The sequence below is a fragment of the Lissotriton vulgaris genome, chromosome 8 (assembly GCF_964263255.1).
Source record: "Lissotriton vulgaris chromosome 8, aLisVul1.2, whole genome shotgun sequence".
Taxonomy (NCBI): Eukaryota; Metazoa; Chordata; class Amphibia; order Caudata; family Salamandridae; genus Lissotriton; species Lissotriton vulgaris.
In genome coordinates this window covers 441,283,850-441,307,000 of record NC_141696.1, presented here as the reverse complement: position 1 = coordinate 441,307,000, position 23,151 = coordinate 441,283,850, and the positions used below count along the sequence as shown (strand labels likewise).

Genomic DNA, 23,151 nt, shown 5'->3' with positions numbered 1-23,151 from the left:
AGTTTCGATATATTTAAAGTAATAGGTGTGTTATAATAATGCGATGTTTTTTTTGTAACTTGAAATTTTGCAAAGGTAGTGTGGCAATTATTAGTATTTATGAAAAACATAACATTACAATTCATGTGGAAGAAGTGTTAATTAATTATGTTTAGCAATTGTAGAATATTAAATCATATTTGAATGTGCAATAAAGTTTGCATTTTTATAATAGACTAGGAAACGGATAATATTTACTGTTTGTTGTAAATATAAGCCAAAAGCAATGGTAATGCACAAAATTTTTATTTGTAAGTATATGTACAATATATGAATTTTTTCTTGCTGAGCATGTCTCACATTTGTGTAATATAAGCATTTCAATTATGGCTGTAACAATATTATACATTTAAATGAAGTAGGCAAAAATATATATGTTTTCAATCGGCATTATTGTGCAATGTACAAAGTTACAAGCCATGTTAAAACAGTTTTGGTATTTATTAATCTGTAGTTTCAAGATTTTTCTAAATAATTTGTACATTGTAAATAGATATAATTGTCAGTAACAAATGACTGGTAAGAGATGAATAGCATATAAGGCAATAAACTTTAGTTTGAAACAAAACATGGAACACTTTTAGGATATATATATTTTCAGTTAGTCATGTTTATAATTTGAACAAATTGTAACAGATACAATTATAAAAAATGCAAAGTCAAACATAGTAATGTATAGCAAGACATAAAACATTGTGCAAACATGCTATGAAATGTAAACACGCAAAACAGTATCTGTAAAGGTAATACTTTTTTTTGTAAACATAGTTGTAGTGCAGTAAAACAATTTTTTTATGATGTTACAGTTGCTTAATTATTTCGGTAATGCATCCATTGCAAAATAAAACATTCAATGATATTGGTAAATACTGCATTAATGCATTTTCTAAGTCTTCAGTATCAGTTTCAATACTTAAAAAGTCCATTAAAATGGTATTGTTTATATCCATGGATTGGATGTGATCACTTCCTGCGATTTGCACAGCCATTGTGCTTTTTTCCTGACGTGTTTTTTCTACTCCAAATATTGTGACATTAATGTCTTCATGTGGTGGTTGTTTTTCCTGTAGAGAGATTGTTATATTACTAAGTTTCTCTTATTGTTTTGATTTAGGATAATAGCTGTTAAAAGAATTATTACTTACTTGTATTGTAGTATTTCTAGTTGTGTTCAATATTTTTTCTCCATTGAACATGTGTACAGACAAGTGTGTTAACTGTACATATTGTCCTATGTCCGTAGTAAAGTCACTTGCTTCTCTCCAGAGAGAAATTTTGACAGAGTCTGTGGCGTCATTAATGGTAATACTTTTTATTTTTGTGTCTTGTCCATTAACAAAGATAGTTTTTGTATCTTCTACCTGCAGTATATAAAATAATAATTTGTTGCTGTGTTTATATATTTATGTTAATGCAATATTATTTTTTTCAGTGCATTTAAGTAATTACTATAGCTATTATGTTGTCATGAAGTACAGAAAAAAAATTAGTAGCATTTCTTCACATATTATTTCAAGTATACAATAATGAAATAAATAAATATAAGTTGCCTTACAATACATAACCTTTGCTGGTAAAGAAGTGGTTGTTTATATACATCAGTGTAACTTACATCTTTCTATTGTTGCATTTTATGTTTTTGTAAATAGTGCGATATAGAAATATTTTACTTACTTGTTAGCGTTGCTTAATAGTTGTATGGCAGTAAAATAATGTTGCAATATACAAGTACTTGTTGAAACAAGTAAATGCTGTATGGTGGTCAGTATCATTGTATGTACCTTTTAGATTAAAGTGAAATATAGAAAATTTTACTCACGTTGTACGTAGGTATTGGCGTATTTTGCGAATTTACTATCTGTGGATTTTGCTGATTTGCGGAACGTACATTTCCGAAATTACTGGATTTGCGAATTTGCGGATCTGCGGATTTGTCTTGTTGAATTGAGCATTTTATTCAGCTTTAACTAGTTTCAGTTACTATGTGTGAGTTACTATGCAAATGCCTTGAGGAATGCAAAGCTTACGATTATTTACGTGTTGATAAATGAGTTACTCACAGGAAGGCCATTTTGTAAATATTTTATGATAGTGCTTGCAAGTTGCCAGTGCCATCATAAAATATTTATTACATTAGCTTTAATTGGAAACTCTATTAGATAACATATAGCAGGTGTGAGCATGTGTGTTATTTTATTTATTAGAGCTCCTCTTGAAGCTAACTCAGTAATTATTTTAGTATGGGAATTGCAGCTTGCTGGTGTCATGGTAAAATAGTTAAAAGCGGTAAGGCAGTTTTCTATTTTGCAGTATTTTTGCTTTGGGATTTGTGAATTTGTGGTAAATTTGCTGTATTTTGCGCAATGCAAATTTACAGAAAATTTGCGAACTTTGCGAGCGGAATTAATCTTGTGCTTACACCTAAGTGTTTTGGTAATTAATGTTTTGTTTTCTATAATTGTGTAACATTTACTTGTTGCAGATAACATTGTACAATTTTATTTTAGTGTACAAGTACTTTTTTTGCAACAAGTGAATGTTATATGTTGTTAATATTATTAAATGAAGCTTTGTTATTAGTAATATATATAAATGTTTTTACTTATGCTGTATTGCTAATTAAATGCTAGTATCTGTAATTGTGTAGCATGCCCCGTTGCAATCAACATTGTACAATTATTATTGTGTTGTACAAGTACTTGTTTGAAACAGGTGAATGCTTTATGTTAGTAAGTATTATTGTGTGAATGTTTTTGGTAATAGTAAAATATAGACATTTTTACCTATTGTATTGCTAATTAATTGCTGGTTCCTGGAATTATATAGTATTTACTTGTTGCAATTAACATTGTACGAATATATATGTTGTACAAGTACTTGCTTGAAACAAGTAAATCCTTTACTTAATAAATGTTTGTGTAAAGGTTTTTGTTAAAATAAAAATATAAATTTTTTTTTTACTTACATTGTATTGATAATTAAATGCTGCTTTCTTATGTTGTAAGCTGGTCACTTCATATAAAGACATTTTCATTTTTGTATCTTTAGGCAACACTTAAAAATTGTTCCTTTAATATTTTTACTGGTATTATGTAATTTATGTTTGTACATGTGATTAATATCATTTATAAGTACATTTCAACAAATTCAATTCGTCATAGTTATACAGTTGTAAATCTTAGCAGTTCATAACAGCTGTTAAATTACATAATATAACAAGTAATAGAAGATAGCTTACCTTTGTTATTGTTTCTGAGGGACTCATAAGTATTTTTACTACAGGTCCATATACAGTTTTTATAGGAGATACAGGTAGCCAGTAACTGTTGGACTTGTCCATTCTGTTGTATTATACCTGCATAAATCATAAGTGGTGGCATTCTAGCAATTATAATTGCTTTTTTATAAACAATATACTATTCTTATACAAATAATTACGTATTTTATTCCATTCTGTTGGCAGTTTGTGGCCCTAATGTAAAATAGTTACAATAGGCCAGCCAGGCTTAAATTTTGCTCCTTGAATCTGTTGGTTGCGCATTTGAGAATTTGCTGGAAATTTGTGACTTTGCGCATTGCCAATGTACTGAAAATTCACAAAATATGCAAGTGGAATGTATTTTGTGATCACCCCTAGTTGTATTGGTAATTGATGTTGCCGATTGTAATTGTTTTACATTTACTTGTTGCAAATGACTTGTACAATTTTCTTTTGGTGAACACGTACTTCATTGAAACAAGTGAATGCTTTACATTAGTTATTATTATTATATGAAGCTTTGTTATCAGTAATATATAGAAAGGTTTTTACTTACGCTTTATTTCTGTTAATAGCTGGTTCCTGTCATTATGTAGCATTAACTTGTTGCAAATAATATTGTACAAATTTTATTTTGTTGTACAAGTACTTATTTGAAAGAAGTAAATGCTTTAGTTAGTGATTGTGTATAAAGCTTTTTGTTAATAGTATTATATACAAAAAATTGTACTTACGTTGTATTGGTAATCAACTGCTGCTTTGTATAATATATAAAAAAAAATTTACTTACGCTGTATTGGTAATTAACTGCTGCTTTCTTTATGTTGTAAGCTGGTTACTTTATATTTAAACACAATTATTTTCTGAATTTTTTAGTTACTTTTTAACATAGTCCCTTGCATATTTGTAATTGTATATTCTAATTTATGTCTTTACATGTTATCATAAGCATTTATAAGTACATTTCAATGGATACAATTTGTTACAGTTATGTAGTTGTAAAACTGAGCACTTTATAACAGTAGTTAAATGACATTTCAATTAAAAGTTATGAAATGTAGCTTACCTTTGTTATTGTTCCTGAGACACTCATAACTGTCTTTACAGCAGCTCCACGGACAGTTTTTATGGGAGATACAGGTGGTGCCAGTGGCTGTAGAATTTGTTCAGCTTCCTCTATTATACCTGCGTAAATTGTAAGGGGTGGCATTCTTGCAATTTTTGTTTGCTTTGTTATCAACAATATACCATTCTTATACAAATAATTGCGTATTATCATTCCATTTTGTTCTTTTGTTTGCATATAGTATGATTCATCATAACATGTCGCTTTTATAGTGCCGGTTTCATCTGCCAAAGCCAAGTGGTACAAAACTCTATTTTCTTGCTTTGAATTGCGATAATAAGTCTTTGTTGAACATCTGATGATGTTGACACGAAGTGCTTTTTGATATGGCTTTGTGTTGTCTTCTTTGCTGTTTTTCAATTCTTCAATAGAAATCATCTGTAAAACATAATGCATTTATTAAGGATATTGTCATGAATAAAAAGCAAATTATTAATTTGCATTGCAAAACTTTAATGCATTTTTTTCAAATAGCTATCCATATTGGTTTGTGGTCACTGTAATATGATTCTAATGTGCCGTAATTTGTTACATGTGCATTTGTAAAAATGTGGTCTAGCAAAGAGTTGTAATCTGTTGTAGGTGTGTTTATTTTTTGTTCGCAATTAAAATGTGTTTGCATGTAATTTATTAGCAATTTGCTATTGTGTGTTTCTTGTTGTAGATCAGTATTAAAATCACCCATTATGATATATTTATGATGTGGATATGCATTTAATGTTGTACTTAAAATTGTTAATAATGTTTGTAGTGCAACTTTAGGTGGCTTGAATATAATTACTATCAGGTATTGTATGTTGTTGATTTCTTGTACGAATCTCAAAATGTCAATTTGTTGTTCAGTTGTGTATATTGGATGTACTACATATTGTTTCCTGTAATATATAGCTATTCCATGTTGTGCATGTTTATTATAAAATTTGTCAAATATTATACAATCATAATGATCAATATTGTATGTGTCAGAAGGTGCTTTGTATGTAATGTTGATTTCAGTTAGACGCAATATGTCATCACTTAATATATTAGTATCAGCTTGCATTGCTTTAAAATGTTTTTGCAGCGATCTTATGTTATGCATTATAAGTGTGAAACTTTTGTCATATTGATGTATTTGTGGTATAGATATTTGTAATGACATATATGTTCTCAAGCGAAACATTTCTTCATGGACTTTAAAGTGTGTTAATATTTTACTTTCATTAAAGTTTTTAATGTATATATTTTTTTAGAGATTTAGCTCTGCTGATTGCTACTTAATGTAAATGGTGTGTTTTGCTGTTATTGAAATGTATATATAATGGTTCTATTGTTTCACCTTGCGTTCTGTGTATAGTGCGTGCAGATGATTGTCGTAATGGAAATTGTTTTCGAATTATAGTTATGAACTTTTTACCGTATTGGAAATGACGAGAAATTGGTAGTATAGGTGTCCAAGTTGAAGAAATACTTGCATTGTATAGGTGTTTATTTTGTTGTCTTGTTTGTTTACCGATTTTGTTATTATCAAATTGTATCCAGACAATAATTGGAATATTATTTGCAGTATCTACATATTCCACTATACCTGTTGCACCATTAGTTAAACCGTCATTTACATTAATATTAGAAGTTAGATCGTAACGTAATTTTATGGCAATATTTAATATTTTGGGCAAGCCCATTGTCTGTGTTGTGTTTGCAGGTAATTTTTGTAATATTATTTCTTTCACTTCTGCAGTTAAGTCTCCTGCTACCGTATCTATAGCTACTGTTGTATACATTGCATAGTTTTTTATGTGTTGCATCAAAACATTGTTATTTATTTCATTTACTTCATTGTTAGTACCCATAATGTATGGTATAGTTTGTATTAATGTTGCGTCTGGTTCTATTTCGCGAGATTTTAAAGTTTGCACATCAATACTTGTTTGTTCACCTATTCTTAGTCTATTAAGCATTTGTGCGAATGGTAAATCATTAATTTGTCTCATTATTTTGGTGAGTTCAAATAATTTAAAATGTGTTTGCCATAAGTTTGTACCTAATGGTCCATACATATGCTTTGAGTTTTCAAATATATATGTATCAAACACTGGTTTCAATTGATAAAAGTCTCCAATTGCTATTATAGATATTCCTCCAAATGGTTCAGTAGATGATTTTATTTCTTGCAATCTATTGTGTATAAAAGTGAACATATTTGTTCCAACCATTGATATTTCATCTATTATTAATACTTTTAAATGCATTAATTTACTTTGTAATGCAGCTCTATTTTCATGTGTTAATTGCTTATATGTAAATGATTGAGAAACTGGAATTTTAAATGTACTATGTAATGTTTGTCCTTCTATATTATGTGCTGCTTTTCCTGTTGGTGCTGTTAGTAATATGTGAACGTTGTCTGGATTTTCTCCTGCTTTAGTATTATAGTATCGTAATAATGTTTGGTGGAGTGCAGTTATTAGAAAACCTTTGCCTACTCCTGCACCACCAGTACAAAAAGTGAAGAAAGATGTTGTTTTTGTTTTTAGCCAATTTAAATGATGATATAAAAAATTTAGTTGTTCAGCTGTTAAATTTTGCATAATATTATCATATTCTTCTTGTGGGAGTATATTTTGTATTAATAATTCTTCTTCTGTAGTAGTTCTAATTCCTAAATCTAGTGATAAGTCATATGTTGCATCTTTTTGATAGTCTTGTGTAGTTTGTTCTTGGTTATCTATTGATATTAGTGTTGTAGGTGAAGCGGGTGGTACTACCATATCATTATTATTATATGTTTCTTCTCCATTAATTATTATATTTTGTTTATTATACAAGTTACAGTTTGTGTCTACCTCTTTTTTTACTTTCAAGTATCTTTCATAATATGTACTTTTTTGTGAAATTATATTACTTTCTATTCTCCATGGGTAGTAAAGCATTAGTAATTCTCTGTAATGATTTTCAGTATCATTAATCTTATTAAATCTACAATAACGTATAATTTTGTTTTTGGTACGTTCCTTGTAAATTTTATTGTTTAAGTTATTAGATAATGTATTTATTTCAAGTTCTTCATCATCTGAGCTATAAAAATTAGTTTCTAAAAGTAAGTCATCATAAGTACTTTGCAGTCTTTTGTTCTGTGTTTTTTGTTTTGTATTGTATTTTGATGCATAATCAGCTAAAGTACATTGTTCTAATGTAATTGGGCGTTTACTATATTTGTTAACTACATTGTCAAATTGAACCTCTGTTGATGTTTCAGGCATTATATTAAGTGTATTGATGTCTTTCATTAAGTATGTACATTTTTCTGGCATACTTGTATTGATAAATGGAAAGGGGCGACCATTCGGTCCCCCCGAACGTATGGTGGAGTACCACGATCCCCCCGGGAAGCCATCTTGGGCGGGAGGCGAGTCTCGGCTGGTATGCCCGAAGCGGCGTAGCCGGGGCGCGCCTTTTCCCGCCCTGGAGTGGGTTGTCCTAGACACTGACGTGGCTGGCCACGCCCTCGGAGGCAGGCGGGGGCGGGTTTACGCCCGCCCTGAAGACGGATAAAAGGAGCAACAAGCCAAGAAAGCATCCTCTTGTTCCTGTGCTCTGAAGCTGCACCTCCCCGCTGCACGTGAGCTCGAGACGGAACGAAGAGCCAATTTTGAGCGTTGTAATCTTTCTTTTTGTTTTACAGATATCTTCGTTGAGAATGCCAGGCAAGAAGGTCGGAAAGCGGGTCGGTACCGATCAGATGCTCCGCATGCTCATAAAGGAGGTAGCCGATTTGAAGAAGCAGATGGCGGCTAAGAACGGGGAGGGAGGACCGAAGCGAGTCATCGGACCAGCTTTGCCAGGAGTAGTCCCTGGTGGGAGAGGCAAGAGGTCCAAAAGGGGGGCACTTGGGGGGGAAACCCCGGTCCCCGATACCCCACTCGAGGAGCCAACCCCGGTTCCGAAGGAGGGGCATCCGACCACCGTGACCAGGGAAGATATGCCTCCCGAGTTAGCGGCACAATTAGCAGCGTGGTTGGGAAGAGATAGCGAGGGCACCACGGCTGAAGACGCCCGGGCAGTAATGAGACAACTGCGGGAATCTAGAGAGGCTGCGAAGGCACCATCTCCTGTTACCCCGCCAGTTCCGGCGGCGGACAATGCATCAGGCCCAAGTTCGGCGGCAAATGCAGCATCTGGTTCAGGTAAGCGGCCATTGCCGATTGCGGGTGAGGGGTCTGTACCTTCACGAAGGGAGAAGGTGGCTCAGCACGTTCCCCTGGAAATTAAGGAAAAGATTTGGGCGAATAAGTATGTGAACATTTTTTCTTTGCTTACCGACCATTACGAGATAGAGCATGTTAAGAGCCAAAAGGAGCTCATGCATCCGGGTGTTTGGCGCGCAAAAATGGCCGCCTTTAAGGTTGATGAGAACATAGGTACTTGGGGCAGAGCGTGGGGCATTTTTACCTCCATCATGGGCGAGCGCAGGCCCGAGCTGCTGACCGAGTTGCCTATTTATCAGTCACGTATCATGGAGTATTCCGTATCGTACGGGGGCAATCAGGGGTTCTGTTATGACAATATTTTTAGAAAAGCTAAGGAGCACGACCCAGTTCTAACTTGGGATTGTTTCGACTCCGTTTCATGGCAAAAAATGGAGAGTTCAGGAATGTTAAAAGTGCCATTGTCAGGGAGTAACGGGGGGGAATCTTCCCGCCAATCCTCTGGGACACCCTTTCGGACGGGTGCAGGTAACGAGTACCACTCGAAGCCGAGTGGCAACGCAGGTAAAAAGGGGATTTGTTGGAATTTTAACAGGGGAAAATGTACGAGGCCCCAGGGGTCATGCAAGTTCAGACATGAATGTGGGGGGTGTGGGCAGCCATCCCATCCTGAGTCCATGTGCAGAGCCAAAACGGGTGATAACGGTGGTAGGGGAAGCGCCAAACAGGTCTGAAATAGTCAGAGGGGCGCCTTTACCTACTCCGATTGATACCATGGCAATGATTCCTTGGCTCAACGAATACCCGGATCATGCTTCCGCTGGGGTGTTGCGAGACGGGTTTTCATATGGTTTTCGCATCCCAGTGGGGGATTTTCAGGGTGTAGCAAATTGTAAAAATCAACTGTCGGTCTTGCAGCATACGGCGGTGGTACAGGTAAAGATTGGGAAGGAGGTGACTCGAGGTCGTGTCGCCGGTCCATTTGATTTGCCACCGGTTGCTAACTTTGTTTGTTCCCCTCTAGGGGTGGTCCCCAAGAAGGACCCGGGTGAGTTTCGGCTGATACATAACTTGTCAGCCCCACGTGGTCTTTCCGTTAATGAAGCGATAGACCCGGAAGTGTGTTCGGTGCGGTACGCATCTTTCGATGAGGCCGTTGCCATGTTGAATCGCCTGGGGCCCGGGGCGCTGATGGCAAAATCAGACATCGAGTCAGCGTTCCGGTTGCTCCCGGTGCACCCAGACGATCAGCGTCTCCTTGGTTTTATGTTTCAGGGTCGCTATTACATGGATAGATGTATGCCAATGGGGTGCTCGATATCCTGTGCCTATTTTGAAAAGTTCCGTTGTTTTCTCCAATGGGTATTCACAAGGAAGACGGGTTTTCAGCATGTTATGCATTATCTCGATGACTTTCTGTTTTTGGGGGCAGCCGGGGATCCTGAGTGTGGACAGGCTTTACATGAATTTTGTGTCTTAATGAAACAATTCGGTGTGCCATTGGCGCCAGGTAAGACTGTGGGTCCCTCAACTTTGCTCGAGTTTCTGGGGATCGAGCTCGACTCGGTAGAAGGTTGTTTTAGATTACCCAGGGAAAAAGTGTTAAAATTCAGGACATCCCTTGAAACATGTATTCGTGCGACAAAAGTAAACCTGCATCAATTGCAACAGGTGGTGGGTCAGTTGAATTTTGCCCTGAGAGTAATGCCAATGGCACGCCCCTTTTCCCGCTCGATTGCACAAGCCATGGTCGGCCTGAAGGAAGGACATCACCGCACGAGGCTCTCGGCAGAGGTTCGCCAGGACATGCGCATTTGGTTGGCATTTCTGGCGGATTTCAATGGTCGAATTGTCTGGAACAAACCGGCAGTGTCCTCCGAGGAGCTGGGGCTTTGGACAGATTCCGCGGGGAGTGTAGGTTTTGGCGCCATATTTGGTACACAATGGTCGGCTCAAAAATGGCCGTCATGGTGGCACGAGTGCGGGCTGACGAGTAACATTGCTTTCCTTGAACTCTTCCCTATTTTGGTGGCCTTGAAAACATGGCCGGAGGGTTTTCGTGATCACTCTGTGGTTTTCTGGTCTGATAACATGACTGTGGTTGAGTGTATCAATAGTCAGGCAGCACGTTGCAAATGGATTCTGAGACTGCTCAAAGAAATTGTGTTATTGTGTATGCAGTTGAATGTGCTCTTTAGGGCAAGACATGTCCCGGGGGTACTGAACCAAGCGGCTGATGCGCTTTCTCGTTTCCGTATGCAGGCCTTCTGGGGTTTTCTGCCCGCAGCGGACCTGGTGGCAGCACCCTTTCCCGAAGCTCTCTGGTCTCTCGGTGCCCCGAACTACAAAACCTCGTGGGAGAGAGTTTAGCACCCAGGACAAGGAAGGCATATGAAGGGGCGTTCCGTTCCTATTTGTCCTTTTTGGGTTCTGCTGGGGGGGAGCTTTGGGGACAGGAAGAGCTTGTCGTAAGATTTTTGCTGTCTTTACATCAGGTAGGCAAATCAGTAGCTACGGCCCAGAGACATCGGGCCGCCATTTCCTTTATGGCAAGGGCTCATGGGATCCAGGACCCGACAGCATCTTTTGTGGTGCAGAAAGCGCTACGTGGGTGGCAACGCCTTGAGGGTCGCAGAGTAGATGAGAGGCACCCGATAGGTCTGGATAGGTTGACCCTGTTATTGTCCGTGCTCCCGGCAACGTGTTCATCCCAGTACGAAGCAGTGTTATTCCAAGCTGCATTTGCGCTAGCATTCCATGGGGCTATGCGGGCAAGCGAATTGGTGGCGAAGAACAAGCGGGATACGATGGGGGGACTGTGCCGGGAGCACATTCAGGTCAGGGGGGAGACGATGACAGTCTCGTTTGTTAGGTCCAAAACCGATCAGGGTGCAAATGGGGACTGCATAATCATTCAGAGGATCCCCGGGTCTTCCATGTGCCCTGTGGTGTGCGTAGAGGAATATTTAGCGCAGAGGGTGGCATCATGGGGGGGGACCTTGTTGAGACACGCTGACGCCACCCCACTGACGAGGTTTCAGTTCCAGCGGGTGCTTGCGATGTCGATTTCGGCCGCGGGCTTGAACCCCGGCGAGTTCGGGACCCATTCCTTTCGGATAGGGGCTGCTACTGAGGCTACAGCCAGGGGTCTGAGTGTAGATGAAGTAAAACGTGTGGGGCGTTGGTCCTCGAACTGTTATAAAAGGTATGTGCGGTTGCACATGTTGTGAAGCTGTAATGATGTACTCACGCTTCTTGTTTTTGTTTGGTTTTCAGTTGCGCAAGCTTACGAGGCGGGGCGGACTGTGCAGTCAACCCGACACCTGGGGGCCAGCGGTCAGACATCACCGGCTGCGAAAAAGGAGGTGTGGGTCGTGGGCCACTCATACGTGAGGCGTGCCGCGGACGTATTCAAAGCAGGTGACATGATTCACGTGGCTGGGGAATACGGGTACAGGGTGTCCTTCTACGGAAAGGGCGGGCTCTGTGTTGACCAGTTTCAATCCTTTTTCGAGGGTTTGTTAGGGCGGACAAGGTCACCGCCGTCTATAATCATAGTCCATCTTGGGGGCAACGATTTGGTGGCCACTGGTAGACGACTTCTTCTTGAGGCAATGCTTTCCACAGTAAGTTGGTTGGCAAGAAGAGTTCCAGGGTGCACGATTGCATGGTCCCATATGATCCCACGGAAAGTGTGGCGGGGGGCTATTTCGGTTTCTGCTCTGAATCATTCAGTAAAGAAAATAAATAACAAATTGAGTAGATTGTTTCGGTCAAGTACACTGCATTCTGTTTCGCATGGTTGTATCAAAGGGGACAGTATGTATTTGGGGGATGGGGTTCATTTGTCCCGGGTGGGGAATGAGTTACTCATAGGAGACCTCATAGCTTGGCTAAAGAGTTTAAAACATGACCTTTAGGCAGGAGTTGTTGTGGGGGGTCCGGATAGCCGGTCAGCTATCCGGCCTGTGGCGGTAAGGTCATGATCGGTGAGCAGTAATTGGAAGATCCCTATGGGGGGGCGTCACCCATTACGGATGGGAGCGCTCGGGGGAGGTGGCCATTGGCCCCTCAACGGGGAGGCGGTCCCTTCTAAGGATAGGCCGCCGGAAGGAAAGGAAAGGTGGTCAAGGCCCCTTCCTGGATAGGAGGGGCTACGGGCCCTCCTGGGGAATTTCCCGGGGCCAGGACATCTGCGACGGCAGATGGGGTAAGTTGTGTGGGGTTCGGGAGGGGGTTTACGCTACCTTTTAGACACCTCACACGAGTCCTCGGACGACCGTTAAATGGCGTCGAGTTCATTGGGGCCCCCGTCAAGTCCAAGGGAAATTGGTAGATGCACTTGAGGTACGCCTCTGTGCGGTCGCTCCCCTCACAAGTGAGGGGGGGTATTTCTGGTTAGGGATCTGACACCGGTTACGACCTTGCCGTTGGCCCTTAACGTTAGGATGTACAATTTCAAGTCAAATGTTTTGTAGGATGTTAGTTCGGCTAGGAGAACCTTTGTATTAGAGATCTGTTAAGGTTAGCCAAACATCGTAATGTGGAAATGAAATTGTACATAATATGAAACTGTTATTTTAATGTTTTGATTTTGTTTCATATTTTAATAAATACGGCCGGGAGGGTCACTCCCTCCCGGCTTCCAAAAGTTCAGAACCGTTTCCGGTTTCCCATCCTTGGGGATTGTGTTGAGAGGGGGTGGCGGGTATCTCAGCCATATGGAAAGGGGCGACCATTCGGTCCCCCGAACGTATGGTGGAGTACCACGATCCCCCCGGGAAGCCATCTTGGGCGGGAGGCGAGTCTCGGCTGGTATGCCCGAAGCGGCGTAGCCGGGGCGCGCCTTTTCCCGCCCTGGAGTGGGTTGTCCTAGACACTGACGCGGCTGGCCACGCCCTCGGAGGCAGGCGGGGGCGGGTTTACGCCCGCCCTGAAGACGGATAAAAGGAGCAACAAGCCAAGAAAGCATCCTCTTGTTCCTGTGCTCTGAAGCTGCACCTCCCCGCTGCACGTGAGCTCGAGACGGAACGAAGAGCCAATTTTGACCCACCCACCAGCCCCTGAGGACAGCGAGTTGTTTTGAATAAAGTTTTGATGTGGTAACTCTATTTCTTACAGGTGGTGATGATTGTCGTAATATTTTGAGTATGCAATAAAGAATGGTCATTTTTCAGTATGTTTTCCAAATAAAGTAATTCTGCATTAATGTTGATCAGTAATCATGCTTGTAATAGTTATGATTGTTTTGTAATTTAGTAATTTAGGTAAATTGTCGTATTTATTTTGGTCGGGCGGTAAGGTCATGATCGGTGAGCAGTAATTGGAAGATCCCTATGGGGGGGCGTCACCCATTACGGATGGGAGCGCTCGGGGGAGGTGGCCATTGGCCCCTCAACGGGGAGGCGGTCCCTTCTAAGGATAGGCCGCCGGAAGGAAAGGAAAGGTGGTCAAGGCCCCTTCCTGGATAGGAGGGGCTACGGGCCCTCCTGGGGAATTTCCCGGGGCCAGGACATCTGCGACGGCAGATGGGGTAAGTTGTGTGGGGTTCGGGAGGGGGTTTACGCTACCTTTTAGACACCTCACACGAGTCCTCGGACGACCGTTAAATGGCGTCGAGTTCATTGGGGCCCCCGTCAAGTCCAAGGGAAATTGGTAGATGCACTTGAGGTACGCCTCTGTGCGGTCGCTCCCCTCACAAGTGAGGGGGGGTATTTCTGGTTAGGGATCTGACACCGGTTACGACCTTGCCGTTGGCCCTTAACGTTAGGATGTACAATTTCAAGTCAAATGTTTTGTAGGATGTTAGTTCGGCTAGGAGAACCTTTGTATTAGAGATCTGTTAAGGTTAGCCAAACATCGTAATGTGGAAATGAAATTGTACATAATATGAAACTGTTATTTTAATGTTTTGATTTTGTTTCATATTTTAATAAATACGGCCGGGAGGGTCACTCCCTCTCGCCTTCCAAAAGTTCAGAACCGTTTCCGGTTTCCCATCCTTGGGGATTGTGTTGAGAGGGGGTGGAGGGTATCTCAGCCATATACAAATGAACGTGAACTTTTCCTTAATGGTATTTGCAATATAAGGTAAGCAGCTTCTTGTGCACTAATTTCAGTACAATTTAAAAATTTATTGCCAATGAATTTTAATTGTTCTTTAATGTTTACATTATAGGTAACTTCTTTCGCTGCTTGTGCTATTATTTTACTTAGTCCACGTTGAGATTTACTAATATATGATACAATATATACAGCACAAGCATATGCATCTAAAACATACTGTATATCTATGTTAGCTTGCCATGCTTGTAAAATTATTTTATTGTAATTATTAATATAACATTCAGATGACAATCTTTTTAAAACAATAGTTGTTTTTTTTATTTGTGATCGTATGCATGTTATATATTGTTCCTCAGTCATTTGCAGTTGTTCTAAAAAGTTTTCAAATGTGTAATCTGCAAACTGCTCTGTATTCATTGTTGAATGAATAACATCTAGGTGTTCTTTTAATGTAGTAGGTGTTTCTTCTAATTGTAATGGCTTTAATATCATTCTATTAGCCATAGGATATCTTGGAAATTGATATTTGCATGTTCTCTGATGCTTAATACGGTAATTTTTAGTATGTCCATGTTTTTGTAATGGCAGTAGAGAGCTTAAAGATGTGTCTTCTGTTTTTGTACATGTTATGTGTTTGTCAATAAATTTTATTACTTTGTCATCTTTGTCTATGCTATATTGTGGTGCATTATTTATCCATAACAATGCATGTATGTGTGGTGATCCTCTTTGTTGAAATTCAACTCTATAAAAATAGTCTGTTACTTTACCTATTGGATTGGTCTTGTGTAATAAAAAGCAATTAAATAATTTTCTTACTTGATAATCAAAGTGGCGTGCACATGTTATTGGGTCTTGTTGTATTAAAGTGCATTTTGTTTCCCATGACATATTGTTAAATTCTTCTCTGGTACATTCAGTTGCATTCTTTATTCGTAACAATATATTAATTAAATGGTACCATTTTGTTTCTGCTGCTGATAAAGTTAGGAAAAAAGTTGGGATACCTAATTGTCTTATCATTGCAAATAAATCTTTTTTGCAATGTTCCCAGTAAGGTGGAGAACCTCTTATTGTTTTTAATATTTTGTAACCTTCATTATATTGTAATATGCTTTGTAGGTTGTCTTTTATATCTTTTACTGTTATAATTTTGCCATTAGTAAAATACTTCCTAAGTGATATAAACATTTTATCTTGTATTTGTTTAATTTGTAATTTTTTTAATTTAAAGAACACATTTGTTATACAATTGGCAACTCTTTTATCATAACATCTTAATTCCCATTTACATATAGTACTATAATGTACAGCTATGTGTCTATCTTTATCATCTGTTCTACGTTTTCCACAAAAAATTGTTGGAAATGCTAAATATTCTGAATCGTTATCTTCATATAGTCCACGTGGTGTGTTATGTTCAGCTGGAGCTAAACTTAGTACATTAATATTATCTGTTGCAATTATTTCATTTGTTAATAATGTATCTAAATTACCCACAGGTATGTTATCTGAACTACTTGATGTAACATTTGCATCAGATGTATCTTTAGTAGTAGTTTCTTCATATGGCGTATATTCCCAATCTGTATTTATGGTTATGCCATATTCTTTAAATAAATCACTATTATAAGCTAAATATAAGGCAGCTTTTTTTTTACTATATTAGGCCTTATATTTTCATAATGTGTGTATGATTTATAACGTAACTTTCTTTTTAATTTAATAGGTATTGTCATATTATCACTATTTGTCTTGGTAATATTGTAATAGTTGTCATAACATCAGCTGGTACATTAACTACAGCACCTGTTAATGCTTTTTGAAATCCACGTGGTAATGTTTTAATTTGCAAAAAAGGAATTCTTGGAGATATTAATCTTTCTTCTAAATTATGTAAATGAAGTTCAGATGGTATTTTGGGAAAACTCATTCCATTGTAGACTGAACATGGTGGTATTTTTTTTTATTACGTATTGATAGCATGTATTACATATATAATTAGTTTTATAATCACTTATGTTACACAGCAAAAAAGTTTTGTGATCACTAATATTTTTTATATCTTTAATTGTTTGTTTGTGCCACATTTGGTTACAAATGGTACATACATATTCAGGCCCATACTTTATTTCATTATGAAAGTTATCTATTATAGATAATGTTTGTAACAAGTCTTGATTAATGTTTTGTATTTCATTTATATTAATATTGTCAATTATATTCTCATTTTCAATAACATTGCTTTCAATAGATGCTTTATTTCCTGAGGTATTAAATATCATAGTTGGTATTATGTCACTATCAATACTGTTACTACCTATATTGATATCATGTTGTATGTTTGTAACAACATGTGTTATATTTGCATGGTCAATAGCTGTTAGTGAACATGTTGATGGTTCACTGTAATGGATAAGCATTTTTTCAATGCATTTTATTTTATTTTTTAAATTAAATCGCTTTTGTGTTTTTTTAAATGAAGATCTAAGAATGGTAGATACAGTCAAAGGTATTATTTTGAGTATTATTACATCTGTATTATATGACACTATTTTATGTGTTAGCAAAGATATATATTAAATAAAATTCGTATATTCTTTTATGTTTTTATCTATTGGTATGATATTAGTACTAAGATTTTGCTTAATTTGTTCTCCGTCTGAATGATAAATGCAATAGTTTGCATTGTCTTTAATAATAACAATATAAAAAGAATTTATAAGTATTATAATAGAGTCATATATATCTAATGTATTTTCTATAGTTAATTTTATATTTGTTCCTAATGCATTATTTTGTAACATTTCATGCATCTTTATCTTTTTCATTTGTATTGAAAATATTACCTTATTGTATTCTATATAGTTAGGTACATTTTCTATATTTATGTTCTTTTTTTATAAAAAGTTAATATATCTATATATAATATTTTGCTAAGTTGCATTATATTATGCATATCTTCTGTAGTCCAATTCTGCGTGTTTTTCGTTTTATTATAAATTATAGCAAATACAATATTGCAAATACATATATTTTCTGTTTCATTAATGTCTAATTGTGTATTAATTACATTATTGTTAAAATTAACTTTTAATATTGCGTTAATATTTTTATCTTTAACATTAAAATTATTAGTTTCAGTATTGTCTGATTCGTATACTGCAGATTGTTTCATTGCATAATCATGTGTTTTTTTGTTAATAACTTCAGTTGCTTGTTGACTGTTAATACCTCTTTGGATATTTGTTGTTATTAACTTTTGAGTATTTTTTGGGTTTTTTTTATTTTTTACTATTGGCACTTTCTCATTGCATATTGTATTAATATTTTTTTTTACAGTACATTGTAAGTTTTTTTTTGAGTATACTTGCATATGTTTCTTTGTCTATACTTGTTGGCTGCTGATTTGTAACATTTTGTTCTGACAGTGTGTTCATTTTTTTTTTGAGAACTTCATAATTAATTTTATTTGTGCTATGTCTTTTCTTGTCTGTGTTTGTTTGTGTAATAGTTGTAGTTATTGTATTCAATATCGATGTTTCTTCTTGTGCGTATGTAGTAATGTTAGTTTGCTGTACTTGTGAGTTATATGCCGTTGCTTGTCTACCTATGCTACTTTGATTATCAGTTTGTGTTAATATATTTGTGTTATGTACAAAAAATCTACTTTTATGTTTACTATTTTGTTCTTTCCGATAAGCTTGTTGAAATGTATCTGTTTGTATTTTAGTAATATCTATTGGTGTTAATTCAAATTGTACATCTACTGCATTAAATGGTTTAATGTGATGTGCTAAGTTACAAATATAATGTAGCACATCTTGAAAAGTCTTCTTTTGCAATACTATACATGTGCCATTTGGATGTGGCATGCCAGATTTATCCCGACTATGGGAATCAAATATAAAGTACGTATCTTCAATTTTAAATATAGATATAACATAAACATCCATACAAAGTAAAACTCCAGAATGTGCTATTGCTAGATTTAATGCTTCTTGTATGTCTGGGTATGACAAATCAAACCGTTCAAATATATTACCATAGTATGGTTGTCTAAGTCGAATTGAATATATATCATTCCCATGTGTGATATACTTTGGCAAATCATCAGGATGCATAAAATCTTGTTTGTTAATAGAATGCATTTTTATATACAATGCATCTCCAAGGTCCATTATGTAATGCAAGTCTTCTGCATCCCATATGTATGCTAATTTACTGTTGTTGTGAATAATAGCAAATAAACTATTTGGTAAGCATTGTTTGCCTCTAGAATTTTGTGAAAATTTGTCATGTGCTTGATTATATTGTGCTTGTATAATATTATGCACATCTATATATTTATATGTTGTTATGTATTAAGAAATTGCTAAGTAATTGTTATAAGTAAGTATATTTTTTATATTTTATTTATGTTATAAATAGTATAGTTATGGTAAGTATATTAATGGTATGTTGTTAGTTTTGAAGAGATAGTAAGTTATCCTTTAAAATGTTTTTATTTGTATAGTTATGTTAAAATTATAAAATGTGATGCAGTACTTCTAGTAAATAGTAATATCTAACTAAAAGTGTTTGGAATAAAGTATAAGTAAGAGGCAATAGCAAGCAATGCAACAATATATATACAATGATTTGCTAGTTACAGCTTTGTAAATTAATGAAAATTAATTACCTTGCTGTTAGCTTCTTCTTTTGTATAACCTGTAATAAAAAGCAAAGAATGCATTATTGTATCAATTTAATTATGTATTTGTAACATAGTTTTAAATTAAACAGTCATATTTATAATGCATTTTGACAATGAAATTTAAGTAATGACATTTTGTTTTATATTTACCGTTAGTAAAAAGAATATATTTATACAGTGAAAGAGTCTATTATATATTCATATAAATAGATGTATCAAATTATTATAGAAATAATATGTAAGCGCTAAGAACAATTGTAATAATATTGAATAAAAATCATATATATATGCAGTAATTGCAGCATAGTCAATGCCTAGTTACATATATTAAATTATTCTATTTAAACTGTTGTAGTAATACTTAGAATTTTAAACAGAGTAATATACATTGATTAATATAGTCATAATGGCCAGTGCATGCAAATTGCAGATAAATTTAGTGTTAATAACAATTACATTTTTAACAATCTAATAAAAATGTACATTTGTAAAGCTCACAATTACTAGTTGGACTCTTATTGCTGGGGCTTGTCAGGGACATTAAGCAAGCTATTACCCAAAGTAAAATGGAGTTGAGTATGTATGGCTGCCTTGGGGATGAAATTGTTATTGTTATATCTTTAAGTCAGTTATCTTGTGGTGTTACATTTCTCTTAAAGCAATGTTACAGGTATATAGTAAGGATTATGTGTACTGATTTACATATATATATATTGCATTGTGTTAACAAAAGACTTTTTCTGCTTTATATACATACATATTGTTGTTATTACATACATGTATAGTGCTGTGTTTTAAATAAGCATATAGGATGCTTTATTAATACTACTATTATAAAGAGGGAACTGTGTCCTTTAAGATAAGTAAAGTCCAAAAGTGCACCACAAATGAAAACACCTAAGACATGTTTGGAAACCTCTGGGCAAGCAGAAGGAGATAGGCTATATAAAAACTCATAAAGATACGTTCTCTATGAAATTTAGGAATAAAAAATAAATAGTCCCTTGCAAGTAGCATTGGTTATGACATGCGTAATGATATGAAAGCGTGGGGAACAGCAGCATTTAAGAGCAAGAGAAAAAGTGGTGGACAGGAGTGCGGGGAGGAGCTGCGGACAGGCAGGAGGAATGGCGAGCGGCAGCCAAGCGGTGAGAAGCGTAGAGGTGGAGTTGCAGTGGAGCAGTAAATTGTGCAGTGCAGGGAGGACTGGCAACTGAGTTGTGCATTAAGGCATGGGCGGTGGAACAGGAGAGTGCCATGAGTGCTTATAAGCCTTTTAGTTAAAGTAGAGATGTCAGGGGAAACAGTGGACAAGAGCCTTGTATGCATACCAAGAAACCAACAAAGAGACGGGCTAGTGTTATGAGTGGAAAGGGGCGACCATTCGGTCCCCCCGAACGTATGGCAGAGTACCACGATCCCCCCGGGAAGCCATCTTGGGCGGGAGGCGAGTCACGGCTGGTATGCCCGAAGCGGCGTAGCCGGGGCGCGCCTTTTTCCCGCCCTAGAGTGGGTTGGCCTAGACACGAACGCGGCTGGCCACGCCCTTGGGCAGGCAGGGGCGGGTTTACGCCCGCCCTGAAGACGGATAAAAGGAGAAGACCAGAAGGCATCCTCTTGTTCCTGTGCTCTGAAGCTGCACCTCCTCGCTGCACGTGAGCTCGAGACGGAACGAAGAGCCAATTTTGAGCGTTGTAATCGTTCTTGTTTGTTTTTCAGATACTCTGTCGGAGAATGCCGAAGAAGGCGGGAAAGCGAATGACTACCGACCAGATGCTGCGCGTTCTCATGAAAGAGATGACCGACCTAAAGAGGCGAATGGATAAAAACGAGGAAGGGGGGCCGAAACGTCCTTTGGCGGGAGCAGCCCCGGGAGGAAAAGGCAAGAGGCCCAGGAGGGGAGCAACTGGGGGAGACATCGTGGGTCCCAGTACCCCGCTCGAAGCACCCACCCCCGTGCCGGAAGAAGGGAACCCGATTCCCGTAGTGGTCACTCCCGTGTCCGGGGAAGATATGCCGCCCGAACTGGCAGCACAATTAGCAGCGTGGTTGGGTAAAGGTAGCGAGGGCGCCACGGCTGCCGACGCGCAGGTCTTGATGAAGCAACTGCGTGAAACTCGGGAAGCAGCGAAGGTATCCACGCCGGCTGCGGCAGTAGAGAAGTCACAGGGGACTGGTTCGGTCGCAGAGACAGTGTCCGGTTCAGGTAAGCGGCCACTGCCGATTGCGAGGGATGAGTCAGCACCCTCTCGAAGGGAAAAGTTGGGTCAGCATGTCCCTGTAGCTATTAAGGAAAAGATATGGGCAGGGGAGTATGTAAACATCTTCTCGTTGCTTACTGATCATTATGAGATGGAGCATGTTAAGGGCCAGAAAGACCTCATGCATCCGAGTGTTTGGCGCGCAAAGATGGCCGCCTTTAAGGTAAATGAAAACATTGGCAATTGGGGCAAAGCGTGGGGGATATTTACATCGATCTTGGGGGAACGAAGGGCCGAATTGCTACCCGAATTGCCGATTTATCAGTCACGGATCATGGGGTACTCTGTATCACACGAGGGTAATCATTGGTTCTGCTATGATAATCTGTTCAGAAAGGCAAAAGAACACGATAAGAATTTAACTTGGGATTGTTATGATTCTGTGTCCTGGTCCAAAATGGAGGATACTGGTATGTTGAAATTGCCATTGGTAGGGAGTAGCGTTGGCGAACCCTCCCGCCAATATGCGGGGATGCCCTTTCGATCAGGTACGGGTACCGACAGTCACTCGAGGCCTACCGGCAATACAGGTAAAAGGGGGGTCTGTTGGAACTTTAACAGAGGTAAATGTACTAGGCCCCAGGGGTCGTGCAAATTTAGACACGAATGTAGTGGGTGTGGGCAATCATCCCATCCTGAGTCCACGTGCAGAGCCAAAACGGGTGATAACGGGGGTAGAGGAAGCGCCAAACAGGTCTAACATAGTCCGAGGGGCGCCTTTACCTACCCCGATTGATACCTTGGCAATGATTCCCTGGCTCAGTGAATACCCGGATCGTACTTCCGCTGGGGTGTTACGAAACGGTTTTGCATATGGTTTCCGCATCCCAGTGGGGGACTTTCAAGGAATAGAGAAATGTAAAAATCAGATATCGGTCTTGCAGCATACGACCGTGGTACAGGAAAAGATCCGGAAGGAGGTTACTCGAGGTCGAGTCGCCGGTCCGTTTAGTGTACCCCCGGTGGCTAACTTTGTTTGTTCTCCTTTAGGGGTGGTCCCCAAGAAGGACCCGGGGGAGTTTCGGCTGATACATAATTTATCAGCCCCACGTGGTGCTTCCGTAAACGAAGCGATAGACCCGGAAGTGTGTTCGGTGCGGTACGCATCCTTCGATGAGGCCGTAGCCATTTTGAATCGCCTGGGGCCCGGTGCGCTGATGGCAAAATCTGATATCGAGTCAGCGTTCCGGTTGCTCCCGGTACACCTAGACGATCAGCGTCTCCTAGGTTTCATGTTTCAGGGTCTTTATTACATGGATAGGTGTATGCCGATGGGGTGCTCTATATCTTGTGCCTATTTCGAGAAATTCAGTAGTTTCCTACAATGGGTCTTCACAAGGAAGACGGGTTTCCAACATGTGATGCATTATCTCGATGATTTTTTGTTCTTGGGGGCAGCCGGGGATCCGGAATGTGGGCAGGCTTTGTCTGCATTTTGTGTCTTAATGAATCAGTTTGGTGTGCCATTGGCACCAGGTAAGACTGTTGGTCCTTCGACTTGCCTCGAGTTTCTGGGG

General features: G+C 38.3%; 1 protein-coding gene across 1 annotated transcript; it reads right to left on the bottom strand.

Moving 5' to 3' along the window:
• Positions 1–825: 825 nt before the first annotated feature.
• On the bottom strand, positions 826–4,820 carry LOC147697152 (uncharacterized). Its single transcript, XM_086933300.1, has 3 exons — positions 4,365–4,820; positions 1,185–1,400; positions 826–1,103 (listed from the first exon to the last, which is right to left on the bottom strand). Exons 1-3 carry the CDS (start codon positions 4,818–4,820, stop codon positions 840–842), a joined length of 936 nt encoding a protein of 311 aa, XP_086789426.1. The 3' UTR covers positions 826–839.
• Between the last annotated feature and the right edge of the window lie 18,331 nt (positions 4,821–23,151).